Source organism: Seriola lalandi, unplaced genomic scaffold, assembly GCF_002814215.2.
Source record: "Seriola lalandi dorsalis isolate HSWRI2012SDOR001 ecotype SW California unplaced genomic scaffold, Sedor1 jcf7180002054045, whole genome shotgun sequence".
In the NCBI taxonomy this organism is placed as follows: Eukaryota; Metazoa; Chordata; class Actinopteri; order Carangiformes; family Carangidae; genus Seriola; species Seriola lalandi.
The window spans coordinates 99,999-114,549 of NW_019524598.1; the positions used below are offsets into that span (position 1 = coordinate 99,999).

At 43.3% G+C, this 14,551-nt stretch overlaps 1 protein-coding gene across 6 annotated transcripts in view; it reads left to right on the forward strand.

Moving 5' to 3' along the window:
• Nucleotides 1-14,551, forward strand: part of satb1b (SATB homeobox 1b) — a 61,567-nt gene that overhangs the window by 31,074 nt on the left and 15,942 nt on the right. For all 6 annotated transcript variants that reach the window (XM_023402966.2, XM_087173117.1, XM_023402968.2 and 3 more), the window contains 4 exons: nucleotides 1,174-1,673; nucleotides 4,331-4,543; nucleotides 9,787-9,858; nucleotides 10,441-10,596. In XM_023402966.2, the coding sequence (XP_023258734.1) occupies nucleotides 1,174-1,673; nucleotides 4,331-4,543; nucleotides 9,787-9,858; nucleotides 10,441-10,596 (941 nt within the window). The remainder of the gene's footprint in view (nucleotides 1-1,173; nucleotides 1,674-4,330; nucleotides 4,544-9,786; nucleotides 9,859-10,440; nucleotides 10,597-14,551) is intronic.

The following is a 14,551-nucleotide window of genomic DNA, read 5'->3' on the forward strand; positions in this document are numbered from 1 at the left end:
CCCCCCTCCCCCCTGCCCATAACAGCAATTTACGCTTTTCACAATCTCATACGATGCTATTCTGTGGAATGTGGAGGCCGCAGTACGCTTCTAAGGTGTTAATGTTGCCATCCTTATGAATTGTCAAGCGCTGCCCCCACACTCGCTCACTCGGCACAGCGCACGCAAACCAGCCTCAGCATATGCGACTTCCTTAAAGATAGACGGAAACCTGGAAACATTCTTGCGGCTCCAAATGCTCATTCACTTCGCTGTGGGTAGCACTTTGAATGTTAAATCATTGTTTTCATCCTCTAAGCACATAATTTAAACCTGTCTTAAAATATTCCCCAGCAGCCATTATGGACTTAAAGATTCCCAAAGCAAGAGATGCCGCAAAAATCTCTCAAATGCCATTAAATGACGGCGCACAGACAGTTCAAGTCAAGTCAGTTTTAGTACATCCAAAACAAGGCTGTTCCTCAGGTTACACACCATATCCTCCGACGTCCTCCTCCTGTCTCCGTTCACTGCTCCCTACATTTATGTTTAGACCACCCTCCCCTAAAAATGTCATATTGGCTGGCTTGTGTTCCTTATTTTAGAATTAAGGATGTAAAGAGAGAATCAGATTTATCAGCATTGCTTCTGTCTTTGCGGATACACACACACACACACACACACACACACACACACACACTTTAATCCTGTACTCACACATACACACACTCCACTGTCTCTCCAAGATTTTTTTTCACATGATGAGGCTACAGACGTTCTGAACTTAATTTCGAAGGCATGGCTTGTGGAAGACACAGGTCAAACACAATGAAGCTCTTTTATCTGCGTTTTCATCTTTTTCTTTTTTTAACCAGTCGTTGGCTGATCAGCTGGAATGTTAGCTGACAGGCTGAGATTCACTCAGGGCTCAAGTTTGATCTGATACAGAGACGATCTGTTTTATTTCTTCTGATTACGGACAATGGCTATTAAACTGATGGCCATAATTTTGCGTTTAAGGTTTAACTTTTTTTGAGAATCTCCAGCACTTGTAATGTAGTTTTTTTTTCTTCTCTTTTCTACATTCTGCTGTCCTGTGTTTTCTTTGTGATGTTTAAACTAGACTTGAAATCAATAACTGACCCTGTCTTTCTTGCTCTCCTCTCTTTCCTTATCTCCTCTCCCCTCCTCCAGCTGAGATGGATGGCTTGGCTGACCTCTCTCCACCCGGCTCTAACCACAACCACAATCACCTGGGCTTCTCCCAGCAGCAGCAGCCCATCCCCGGCAGCACAGCGGAGCAGACCCCCTCCTCGCCAGTGCCGCCGCTGCCTCACGCTCCACCATCACACGGTGGCCAGACAGGAGGCCGGCAACCCCAGCTCCCCGGACTGCACCACCCGGGTCTGGTGTCCACGCCCATTAGCCCCCAGCTGGTCAACCAGCAGCTCGTGATGGCACAGATCCTCAACCAGCAGTATGCAGTGAACCGGCTGCTGGCCCAGCAGTCCCTGTCACAGCAGTACCTCAACCACCCACCTGTCAACCGCAGCTCCCACACCAAGCCCCTGGAGCCACAGGTGGCATCAAACACAGAGGTGTCCTCCGAGATTTACCAGTGGGTGAGGGACGAGCTGAAGCGGGCTGGAATCTCACAGGCCGTCTTCGCCCGCGTGGCCTTCAACAGAACCCAGGTGAGGAGGGAAGACAGATGGGCTGGAATAAAGGCACAAAAAAAACTAAAGTTATTGTCAGTACTAAAAATTGCCAACACCATCTTTATATCTTTATACCAGTTTGATTTTTAATTCCACTTCATGCTACTTTTGATGAAGGAGCTCTGGTTTGGCAGCAGATCGAGACTGAATGTTCTCACATTTAACCAAATTGGATCATAATTTGCAGGTCAATGGAATTGATATTTATCATGGATTTTGATATCAGTAATTTATAAAAAAAATTATAAAATGAATTATAAAACAGACAATTATTAATGCAGGAATTATTTTATGTACTTTGGTACTGGAATTTTATAATTATTGAAAGTATTTAATTTATTTTTTTTAATATAATTTCATTTTAATTTCATTTTTATATTTTTAATTTTATGCCCCAGTCTGATGCAGATATTCACAAGGCAATAAAGCCTTTTAAGTACAAACAGAACCTATAAAAGTGGCACTTAAACTTCCTGGAAAACTGCTGCATCTTTGGTGGCATCATGCAGCAACACTACAGTTGCAAAAAAAAAAAAAAAATGTAACAAGAGATCTCTCCATGACTAATACTTAAAGTGTATCCCTCGGTCTGTGTAGGATCCCACACCAACATCCTGTTTCAGAGGAAATACATCACATTAAGGAAGTTATAAAACAGGTTTACGGGACCACTTTTACCGAGAAGTATTAAGAAAGGCCTGGTGTTTGAGTCTGTTTATTTCCACAGCTTATATCTCATTCATAATTCTCATACACTTCAGTAATCTAGCACCTCTAATGTACTTGAAGACAGCTGGCAGCCTGCCATGTGAAAGACCCGGGCTCGGTCATGGCGTGCGTTCTCTCTCTGCCAAAATATGTGGTTTCACTTCATAGTCAGAGGCCTTAAACACACACACACACACACACACACACACACACACACACACACACAGAAGTCAGTGATAATGTCTTAAGATGTACTGTGTGTGTTAGAGGGGGTTGGAAGGAGGCGACAGAAAACCTCATTACCACTCTATTCGCTTTCAAGTCGTTGTGTATGAAAAAGAAAAAACTGAAACTGATAAGAATCTATTAGAATTTGAACATACAGCAACTCCCTCTTAAATATAAACGTGTGTGTGTGTGTGTGTGTGTGTGTGTGTGTTTGTTATATGAAACAGTCAGACAGTGGTTTTTTTGTGCAGATGGGCAAGCTCCCACACAAACAGAGTCTTATCTGTGGCTGATATGAGGAATTAGCCCAATGTGCCGTTGGAGAGTTTGCCTTTGGAGGATTATTTATTAGGCGTGTGTTTTCTCCACCAGCCTGTGTTAATAAAAGGAAAGGGGCCGGGGTGGGGGAGTGATGACATGAAGGTGCTGCTGTCAATGCAGTAGGCAGAGGGGAGGAGCTGAGGTCGTTTTTTATTTCTTTTTGGAAGCGGAAACTGATTGACCAAAGAGATAAACAGCGTGGGTTTGATGGCGAAGAATGATAAGCATGCGCACACTGGATGCAGACCCCGACAGACAGACGCACAGCACAAACATAAAAGCGATATGCCGTTAATCTATCCCCTGAGTACCTGTGTACATCAAGTCTCCTTCGCCATAAAAAACGTCACTCTTGAGTGTGATTGTGTATCTGTCCACACTTGTCTGGATACCGCAGACCTGCCTATTTAAGCATGACACATCTAGTTGCATACATTTTAATAGTCAGACAAACGGCACCAAGCACATATTTGCAGCTTTACTCACTTCCCAGGAGGACTTGCATGCTCAAAAAAAATTTAAAAAAAAATGAATAAAAATAAAAGCATGAGTATGTTTTCTCCATCACCTTGTTTTATTACCAAATCACACCTATTGATGGCGAGAGAAGCAGAGCGATGGTTAGCACAGTGTGTGGCCAAGAGCTGATGAAAAGGCCCAATCACACGTCTCTGATAATGGAGTCATCGCCGTCTCATAATGACGGAATTGAGCGCTATTGAAAAGTAAACAGAGGATACACTGATTGCCCGCCGTATAAGACTTCCACATTTCAGTCGAGTAAGCTGCGGCTCTCATCCAGAGCAACAACATGAATCTAAGAACATGTCCAAGATGTGCAGAATTAACATCAACCAAAGTGTAGTGAGTTCGAAGGCCACACAAAAGTTTCAATGAAGTAGTTTTGTCATCCAATAATGATCACTGATGAAGTGCAGAATGATATGTTTCTACTTGAAGACAACAGCTCTGTGGAGTCTGGAGGATTTGGAGGAGGAGAGAATACAACGTTTTCTCTGATGACATGATTTTACAACATTAATGATGGAAGGCTGAGAGTGACTTCTGTCTACCTCTATACAAAAACTCCACGTGGAGTTAAAAAACAAACTGTGGTCTAAATATTAAGTCGCTAAAAGGCTGTATTAGTTTACAGCTTAAGTGGATGTAAGCCCATCATGTCTCTAGTGTCATTAGAATCTCCATTTACAGTTATGGTTCTCTCTCTCTGTTTTATTTAAGAATCCTCTAATGTGATCATTCTTCCTGCTCCCCCACCACCCAACCTTTTCACTCTCTGGGAGCTCTGGTCTCTTTTCTATCATTCTCACCTCCTCTCCATCTCACCATTCACTCCCCGTCTCCCCGTCATGCAGGGCTTGCTGTCTGAGATCCTACGCAAGGAGGAAGACCCTAAAACAGCCTCCCAGTCGCTGCTGGTCAACCTGCGTGCCATGCAGAACTTCCTGCAGCTGCCAGAGGCCGAGCGTGACCGCATCTATCAGGAGGAGAGGGAGCGCAGCCTGACAGCCGCCTCCGCAATGGGCTCCGCTCCGCTCATCAGCACTCCACCCAGCCGACCTGTACAGGTACCAGATGTTTTGTACCTCTCTGCGCATGTTTTCCTGTGGTTATTCTTAATGTTGTCCTGAATGTTACTATGTAGGATTTCATTAGTAGATCTAAGCTTTGAGTTTACAAATATTCCTTAGAGGCTGAGTTCCTTCATTGACAGAAAAATACAAATTAATGCACAAAGGTGTTTGTTCACCAGAGCATCAGAATATAAAAGTCCGGGGGTAGAGGTAGATTTATCCTGTAGACGCCTACAGCATAGGAACTGATTTATGGTTTGGCCCGATCAAGTGCTGCAACACTTGCTGAGTGTATCATGTGGTATAAGACAGTTGTCTTGTGCACCTAAAGTAATCATATTTAGATTCTTTTATTTACTTCCTAAAAGAGAACATTCGTATAGAGAAAAACTAGGGATGTTTTTAGCTCACTCAGTACAAACTTGACTTGTGTTGCAGTGGAGGTAAAAAAAAAAAAACATTGCTCAGTGCAGAGTCCTGCACGAGTCTGCATCTTCCCTGCACCTGCAACGCTTGGTACCGGACCCAATCTGTTACCTGCAGTTATCTCTAAATCAAATCTGGACCTGGTGTGACCCGTTAATATAAGTCCTGCAACCCACCCCGTGCCTGTAATTAAGCTACACAGTCACTTTACAGTGCTTTATTTTTACTTGCACAATTGGTCAACAGCCTTAGGCTAAACAAACATCTGATTAGTTCTCACATTGACTCATGAATGGATTTAATTAAACAGCACCTATTTAACAGGTGGAGCTATAGGGCCACAGCAGGGTCGCAGAAAATAGGTCACACAAAGATTCAGTGTGTGTAACTGAATTAAGCTGGTTCCTTCAACTTATTTGTAAATTAGGGTTTGTTCATTAGGATATATATAAGCACAACAGTCTGACCTAAAAATAAAACAAACAAGTGTTGAACGTTTCAAATAATTCTAAATAAATTGTCTAAATCATCACCTGCTGAGTGTGGATGAGGCCTCTGCTCTGGTAGTGGGCACGGGGTGGGTTGCAGGTGGCTTCCACGCTTTTCCTTGACTTCTTGAAAATTGTAAAGTAAATTAGGTCAATGCAAAGAGGAAGAGCAGAAAAAAATTGTTTCATTTGATACAATTATCTATGAATTTTTTAAACTTTTAATAATGCCGACAGACACTTCAAGTTGCATAAAAAGCGCCTTTAAAACTGTACATAGATTTTTCTTGCCTTCAAATAGCCTATTAAGGTGGGTTTGATTACTGAAATGACTCATTTGGCACTTCTAATTGTCCAATTTGCAAGGTTGTTGGCATAAACACTGATATAGGCATAATGTACCATCGCTGTGAATGCTCATCGCATCATCCTCGTCTGCAAGCCGCTTCAGGCTTTTCAGTTTGGGATGCAAGAACATTGCGAGCTCATATAGGAGATACAGCCCAAATTTGTCAGTCATACTGTAATTCGGAGCCATTTTTCCTTCAGTGGCTTTGGTAATGTCCTTAAATTGCGCCAAAAATGCTCCTTGCTCCTCCAGAAGAGCAAAGATGTGCTCCAGTCCACCATGGTGTGTAGCTTGTTCCAGTCTCTGATGCTTTCAGTCTGCAGTTTGTCAGCTTAAAATAGGTCACAAGCAACTCAATAAGAGCAGATACCTCTTTGCTAAAGACGTCATCATCAGTTGGTTGTCCAAGTGTCGTATGCAGCACTGTAGTCAGAACATGCTGCACAACCCAGCCCTTAAGAACTGGTTGTATTTAGCCAAGGTTTGCATGATGGCTGATCTGTGGTTATCTGGCGTTTTTCTGTAAGTTACCATCCATGTTCAAATGTTCAAAGCGCTCGCTCAGTCAGCTCCCACTGGTTGTTGATGTAATGCAACGTGACACAGACATAACCGATTTTGCGGTAATCATCTGTCCACACATCCAAAGTGACTCCTCTGCTGCTTTCAGTCAGCTGCATTGTCACTTCTGGAATGATGCTTTGGCGAATGTCCTCTGTCCACTGCTTTGTCAGTCTGCGTGACACAGTTGTCGGATCAGGCAAAAGTTGCTGAGCGTCCACTCCGCTAGCTCGGTCACTGATGTCAATCAAGCCTCGTGCCGTCACCACACACACCGTTACCTGGGTTATGGCCTCCCTGTCTTGTGTTCTTGAGAAAGTGTCTCTCGGCACCTGTGCTCCTGCAGCTGTTGATGTGTTTCCTCAGTGATGAGGTGCCTAGCTTGCGGCCATCAAGGGCTAATACCTTTTGCCAGGGTCTACAAGCAACAAAGCCACGGATAACATTATTTTCACAGTCCGTGGTCACACAATTTTGTTTTCACCACTGGCTATTTTCACCTAAAGGTTATCCATTTTGATCTGCTAACAGCTAGCCTAGGTTGCTATCTGATAAGTGACGTCCTGTCACTTGGCCAGATGGGAACGTAGGTTGTGTGGTAGGCAGTTACAAAAACAAATCTCGAATTATAGACTGCTTTAGACGTTTAAAAAACAACTCTTCCTTTTTCTTTTGTTTTGTTTTTTTTTTTGCTTTCATGTTAATTTCACCCGCTGCCCACCCACATTTACTACATTTTTACCCATGCCCGTACCTGTGAATCATTTTTGAGGGTTCCCCAACCTGATTCACGGAGACTGGCTCATAATGAACAGAGGCTATCAGTGGCGGAAACATGTAGGACCAAACACAAAGCAGCCAAAGACGACCAATCACAGCTCTTTGTGGGCTCCGTGCAGACCAGACAAGTAGTCACATTTGTCAGGATGACTACAAAGCAAAGCAAAGTGCTATGAAAAATTGTGTTGTTGGCTCTGCCCATTGAGGGTTAATGAGATAATTTCTCCCTTCAGAGCAACTCTGCTTCAGAGGAATGTTTGTTTAACTATTATGAAACAAAACTAATAGTTCTTTGAAGTTTCAATGAGAGTAAAATTTAATAGACAATATCTCTGTCTTGGAGTGGAGCACAAGGGCAGTCATAGTTCAGACAGCAGTGGCTACATCCATACATCACATAACCACATCTGTGAATAAATGCAGTCCTGTGAACTGTCGAGTTGGCAAATTTATACTGTACAAACATGGACATACTTGTGCACTCATTAGTACACTCTGTTTACTTCTGACAAAAGCAAGTATGAATGCAAGCACCACCTTAGTACATTGTTTTGTTACACACCTCACATTCCCTTCCATTGTATCAGGCTGTTACCTGTCTGGAAACATGTGGAATGAATCAATGCCAATTCATTCTGTCAACATGCACGCGAGAGAACATACATTACAATTCTCCCTGCATGCAAATGAGTTCTGCATCATCCCTGCCCTCACCACACAGGTGAGAATGGTGCACAAATGATGGATAATTTTTTGTGCTAATTTTGACCTTTTAGCACGCATTAGGCAGCATTAACAGCCCTCCCATTTCGAAAATAAAGCTCACTGAGTGATGACAAGCTCTGTAAAAGATCATTTAGTCAGTCCCTCTCAAAATCACTGCGTACCACAGAACAACTTTGTACCCTCGCCGAAAATCTGTGTCCCTCATTTGAAAGGTATGTGGCAACTTTCTACCACTTAAGCCCATTTGAAGTGCGGTCAGCTGCATCTAGGAGGTGAGAGGGGCGGACAAAGGCCTCCTCTGTCCTGTCCTCAGTGAAGATTTGGCTTTAATTTAGGTGAGAAGGATAGAAAGGCAGAAGCATCGGCCCACCCAACTCTAAAATGGAGGCTCCCCCGCAGTTGTTGTCCTTACAAAAACTAAAAGGAAAGAGTCTCATTCAGAGGCAGCGGTGCTGAACTTGAGCAGAGCCACTTTGCAGTTCACAGCTCATCTTTGCAATCAGAGGTTGTGTTAGTGCAGGACAGAGTTTCAGACTGATGTGGTGAGTAGACCTTTGTACAAGAATGGAAAAAGATGGGTTTTTTTCTAAATCACCTGCTGTTAATGTTTTTATTAGCAGAGATTTTTAGGCTTTCAGTAATCACATCAGGTGAATTATAAATCGGTGATCCCCTCCTGACAGAATCTTTTAGCATATCGGAGACCAGCTTGCAGATTTGTACGGATACATAACAAAGCAGAAATAGATTTTCAAGCCGAACAGTAAACAATACTACCTGATATACAAGCTGCAACTATTTCAAACATGAATCAAAACTCAAAGCCTCTGGTTTGTGTTTTTTGTTTTCACTCAGAAATACTCTTGGTACATCAGTACAATATCTTGAGGGCTAATATACTTCACCTGTATGACTTTAACCCATTAACATTTATCATGTAAACCTGTTCGTACACAAGGCAGTTCTCTCACACACGCACACCCACAAACACGCACGCTTGCACACTCATACACCTGGCCATCTGCCAGCCTCTCCTATGGAGCAATGCGGTGTGAATTTAAGCACATAAATCAGCCAGGGTGGCAATTGAGCCAGAGACAGAGGAGGGTTTTTATTGGCCTCATAAAAACAGATGCAGAGGTATGTTTCTCTCACGTGTACTGATGGGTCGGCTCAACTCCCCCAAAGCCAGTTAGTGCACGTCCCGGCCTTAACAATTAGCTTGACATGGTAACCTACCGCTCAGACTGACAAGCCCATGTTGAGCTGCTGTAAAACAGGATGAAAGGCCCAGAAAGGCTCTGACATTCCAGCTTCACCGCAAATTTTAGGATAATTTGATTGTTTTTAATGCAGAAACGGGCTCGTATTAGGTGTCTAGACAAATACTTGAATATATATGTTTTTTGATCACAAGCTCTGTGATCAGTTCGAAGCTGCTGGTGTTATTATGGTTTATTTGCATACCTTGTACTCATACTCGAACCCAGCCCTGTCGAAGTCTCCTTTCAAAAGGGCTCGTATGGAATGATTCATATGTTAATGGATCTTGGGTAATGCTTTTATTAGGACACTTGTTACTCTGTCAAAGGATTTTTGTCAAGATACAACAAGCCGCTGAATGACGATGATTTGATTTCACTTGACTTGCATTTATGTTTTAATCACCAGCTTGACACAAGAATAATAACATTTCATACAACACATCTAAGTGTTTTTGAGCAAAATAACGCTGGTACTGTGCATGGGTGTAATCTACATTGGTGTGTGAGTGTGTGTGTGTGTGTGTGTGAGGTGGTTGCATGCTTCAGTGTTTGTGAATGCTTGTGTTTAGCCAGATATTCTCTTTATTTTTTCCTCGTGTGAGTCTGAACAAATATGGTTGTGTTGTGTTTCCGACACTGCAGCCCCGGAGGGAAGACTGTAACAGTGTAAGGCCTGAGGACTGGAATCCCCGAATCCCCGTGGGCATTTCCCCTGTGAGCAAATAACTCCACCCCCTTCACCACTCTACCACCACTACACATTTTTATAGACCATACACATTCTAGCGCTTATCATCTCCCAGCATGCAATTGTGTTTGCTATTTCTATATTTACATATCTATGTAGCAGGAAAGATTAATAGGAGCAACATGTGAATTTATCTTTCAAGTGCAGGGCTAATATTTGGATTCTGATCAGTTTTTGTTTGAAATATTGATAAGGTCAATATAGAATAGTAATGATACACTATTTTATGCTCTGAGAAAACTTTAGATTTTAATTACATCTAATGTTGATAACTAGATTTTGTGATTAAGCCTAAATTTTGTATCGGAAAGTCTGAAAAAATTAAGAGAAATCTTGTTGCGCAGTTACACAATACATATAGATTTGTTGTAATTGTGAGAATGAATGTAAATGATCTTCTGGTAAAGCACAGAGACCAAGTCCTTGCACGCAACCAAAAGCATACACAAAGGTGAATTCAACATCTGACTCATAGAGTTTTAAATAGAAAATTTTCAAATTGTTTTATATGATTTTTATTTTGCTCTTTACTATTACTGTTTCAACAGGTGAAACCGTCACCTCTGCCCAGCGAGTGGAACGGCAAGACGGAGAGCTGCATCCTCAACATCAACTCCACCATCTATGATGAGATCCAGCAAGAGATGAAGAGGGCCAAGGTTTCCCAGGCTCTGTTCGCTAAAGTGGCTGCCTCCAAGAGCCAGGTACCACAATACACACACCATAAACACCTCAGTTAAATAAAAAAGGGAGAAAGATTTACAGCAAAAACCAAAGTCCTACTGCAAATATATCAGCTGTATAAAAACCGCATTGGTGTTTTCTTCGTCGTCTGCTCTTCAGTCCGTGTCTTCTTCCAGAAAAGCACACTGACTGTTTTATTTCAAGGTTCAGGTGCTACAGCATGAAAAGAGCTTTCTGTCTTTTTCCAACAGTGAAGTTCATCTTAAGAATCAGATGATACAATATTCAATAATAAATGCACACGGCATAATGAAATTCATGCAGTTAAATGAGGAGAAGTAGAACTCTATCCAACATGAAACCAAACTTGCCTCAGTGCATCACTGTGGTGATTAATGGACATAATGACACATGTCTTCTTTATTGTGGGTTTGGAGTTTAACAGTCGACAGTGTTTCAACACCAAACAAACCTGTTTATATTAGCTGCACTCAGTAAGGAGATCGGGGCCCCTGTTATCTTCTTCCAGAGAGCTGCGAGCTCACACAATACAAGCTTGTGTGTGGTGGAAACAGGGTATAAAAAAAAGAGAAACACACCACCAGTTTAACTCTTCATTAAAAGCAATTTAAAAATGTAGCACTAAGGAGTTATTATTAAAGGTTTTCATGTGTCTGTCGGAGGCAGAGTTGGGAAGATTTCCACAATTGTGCTTGATGAAGAAGATGTGGGGGAGAAATAGATCACCAAGGGCGGAATAATCTAGAAATATCTGCAAAGGCTTTATTTTTTTCTTGCTGATTAGGATGATTATACCCCCAGATAGCTTTGTTTTACCAAATTGCAGTTTGATGCACAAACCACTGTTTTTGTTAAGGAGTTCAAAGACTCCTGGGAAGGGTGGAGAAAGCGAAAAGGGGGAGAACGAGGCGGTCGCAGCATTAACTCGAACATGTCTCTCTTCTCAAATGAAGGTTTGTCTGGGAACAGGTTTCCACCGTGCCTTCTCCACCTCCCTCCCATCTCTCTGTCTTGCCCCTCTACCTCTCTCGTTCCCCCCGATTTCTGCCTCTCTTTCACGTTCCATTCATGGCAGGCGGGTGTGAATGTGAATTGAGCAGCAGATAAGAAGTGTGCTAATTATGCCTGTGAAAGGGGGCCTGGGAGAGCACTTATCTCTGGCTCCATCTCGTAATGGGCGCTCCCCGGGCAGCTGGTCTCCCCCCTTACTACCCAGCCGGCATTGCCACATCTACCAGCACCGCCAGGCCAGCGGCTGCTCCTCCCCGTCAGGACCCCTGAACCCTGAAAATCAGAGACTAGCACCCAGTCTTCTGTTGCAGTTTCCTCAAAAAATCCACCATTGACCTTATTTCTTTTTTTATTTAAAGGGGGACAAGATTGTAGTTTAACTTATTCCGTTTTATTCTGTGGGCAGAGAATTGTACAGATTTTGTTTTGCCTTTTGTAGACAGCAGTACAGCTGTAACGTTTTCTCAATTAATTGATTAGTTGACTGACAGAAAATTAATTGGAATCTATTTTTCTAATCAGTTAATCGCTTGAGTCACTTTTCCAGCCTCTGAAATGTGAGCAGTTGCTGCTTTTATCATAGTAACTTGGACGTTTCAGTTTTGGACCATTGGTCAAACAAAATAAGTAATTTGAATGTGTCAATTTGGGCTCTGACAAATAGTGATTGGCACTTTTCAAAATTTTCTCACCTTTTTATTGACAAAATAATTAATTTAGAAAATAACTGGCAGAGCAGTTTCCTCTGTCCACACTTTTTACTGATGTTTATAAAATGTCATACAATCTCATAGTGTAACAGTCTCAAGTAGATGAGACGTCATTTGTTTTATTTTAGAAACAGCCAGAAAAAAAAGATTTCCAGATTATTGAAACCATCTTCCGTTCCCAAGTGCCCCAAACAAAGAATAAACAATTGTGGAAGATTCCTTCAAGAAGCGGCGTTATTGCTGTTCAGGTTTGCTATTCACGTCACACGATCTTTTCATGTGACTAGATCATTTCTGTCAGTAAAAGAAAATTTTGGCTGGGATACTCAGTGTTTAGTACAGCGGGTTTAATTGTTCATGAGCTCATTATAGTTTGAATCAGTCTGCTAGGAAGTTCAGCTAAGTGTATATTTAAATGCTCAACATCGTTACAAAAGCTTAGGTCCACAGAGGGCTGCATCCTTACAGGAAGAAAATAACCACCAACCAAGCCTTTGGGTAGAGTAGCGAGCAGAGACTGCTGGTACTGAGCTGGGGAGTGCAGTGTGGATGTGGCTGGTGATGAGGATGGAGGATGGGCTGGACTGGCAGGATGCCCATATGGGGTCCAGGAAAATAATTGTGGGGGGAGGGTGGGGAAGAGGCCTCATCACGGAGGCTGGCGCTGTCCTGCCAGCTCGGTGTGCCGTTCAACCTCTGCCTCTTCAGCTCAGCTTAGGATTTCCCAGCATGCTTACGCAAGCACAGGATCAGGTGACCAGGATCGGTATTGGTATTGGTCCCATATGTGTGTGGGTGTGTTTGCATCATGTCGTGCTTCTTGTTGTATTTACCATTTGTGTGCAGCCTCATTCACAGAGAGACAGATCAGACGGTGTAGAAAGGAAGGAGAAAGCCAATAGAGAACTGAGAGGAGAGAATTAAGAAAGATGTGGAGTTGAAGGAGGTCACCGGCAGCGGTGGTCCCCAGGGTAGAGGAGCAGTAAACAGGAGTTAACTGATTGGTGTATGCTCCACTGTGTGTATGCTGAGGTGTGTGTATATACTATATATAGATGTGTGTTTGTGTGTGTGTGTGTGTGTGTGTGTGCTTCTCTGCGCATCAGAAATGGGTTTATGTGCAGGCACATTTGAATGTGTGTGTTTGTGTGTGCTGGTGTGTATGTGTTGTGTGTGTTTGGGGGGGTTCCTGGAACGCAGCCATCCTGTGCTCTCTTAGGGCTCGTAACCACAGCAGGGCTCTGCCAGCCCTTAACTGCCCCACCTCCCACCCCTCCTCTCACATATTCAATGTTGCATTTCAATCACACTTTTACTGCCACATATTCAGAGTAGTAACTATAGAGCAGTGACTCTAACCCGAGCCATATTACTACTCTATCAGATTAATGCGCGCAGTCTGAGCGGACGTATTCCATGCCATGCAGTCCAGCCTTTCTGATTCATTAGGACACGTATTACGTTTACTCTTTGATAAAATCAGAATCATTATTCATGATCCATCCCTCAATGATTCAAACTGATCGAATGCTCCAAGAACGCTCCATCTCCATTTAGCTTGAGGAGATGTCAGACTTGGAGAAAACAACTGCGTGCTACTGGTTCACATCCAGCGATGTCACTGCCAGAAGTAGCTATATTCGCCAAACAGCCCATTTCGTTTTAGCCTAGAGGTGCAAGCCATGATCTGGATCGCCTGGAGTTGATGTCAACGTTATTAACTGGCTCAGTAGGACTAGAGTGCTATCTAGCAAACTAGTGTGCTTTGTTCTCATTCACGTTAATAGGGGAGGCTTTCTGTGTTGGCTAGCCCGGCAGAGAGGGCGGCTAATGTTCAGTTGAGCGATGGGAGGTTAGCCGACGGTGCGGTGGAGCAGCTTGGGGCCATTCCTTTGACATAACTTTTATGTCTAAACATCCCCGACACTTCCTGAGAGGAATTGCGCAATGGATGGAATCAGAGTCCCTGCTGTCATAAAACAAGCACCCTGGGAGCCCAGCGCACCGCAGGGCTCAAAGCCCTCCGACTCCTCATTGACCAGTAGAGTACAGAACGCAGTCACTGCCACCAACACTGCCCGCCCTCCCCATGTCTCTTTCTCTCTCTGTCTCTCTCTCACTCGCTCATTCTCCCCTGGAAGAGGCTACGCTAATTAGCCAGGCTCTAATGAGACAGAATGGCACTGATCTGGTCCGCCGCTGCGCCACCGGGGGGGCCGGGCAGGGGGGCTGG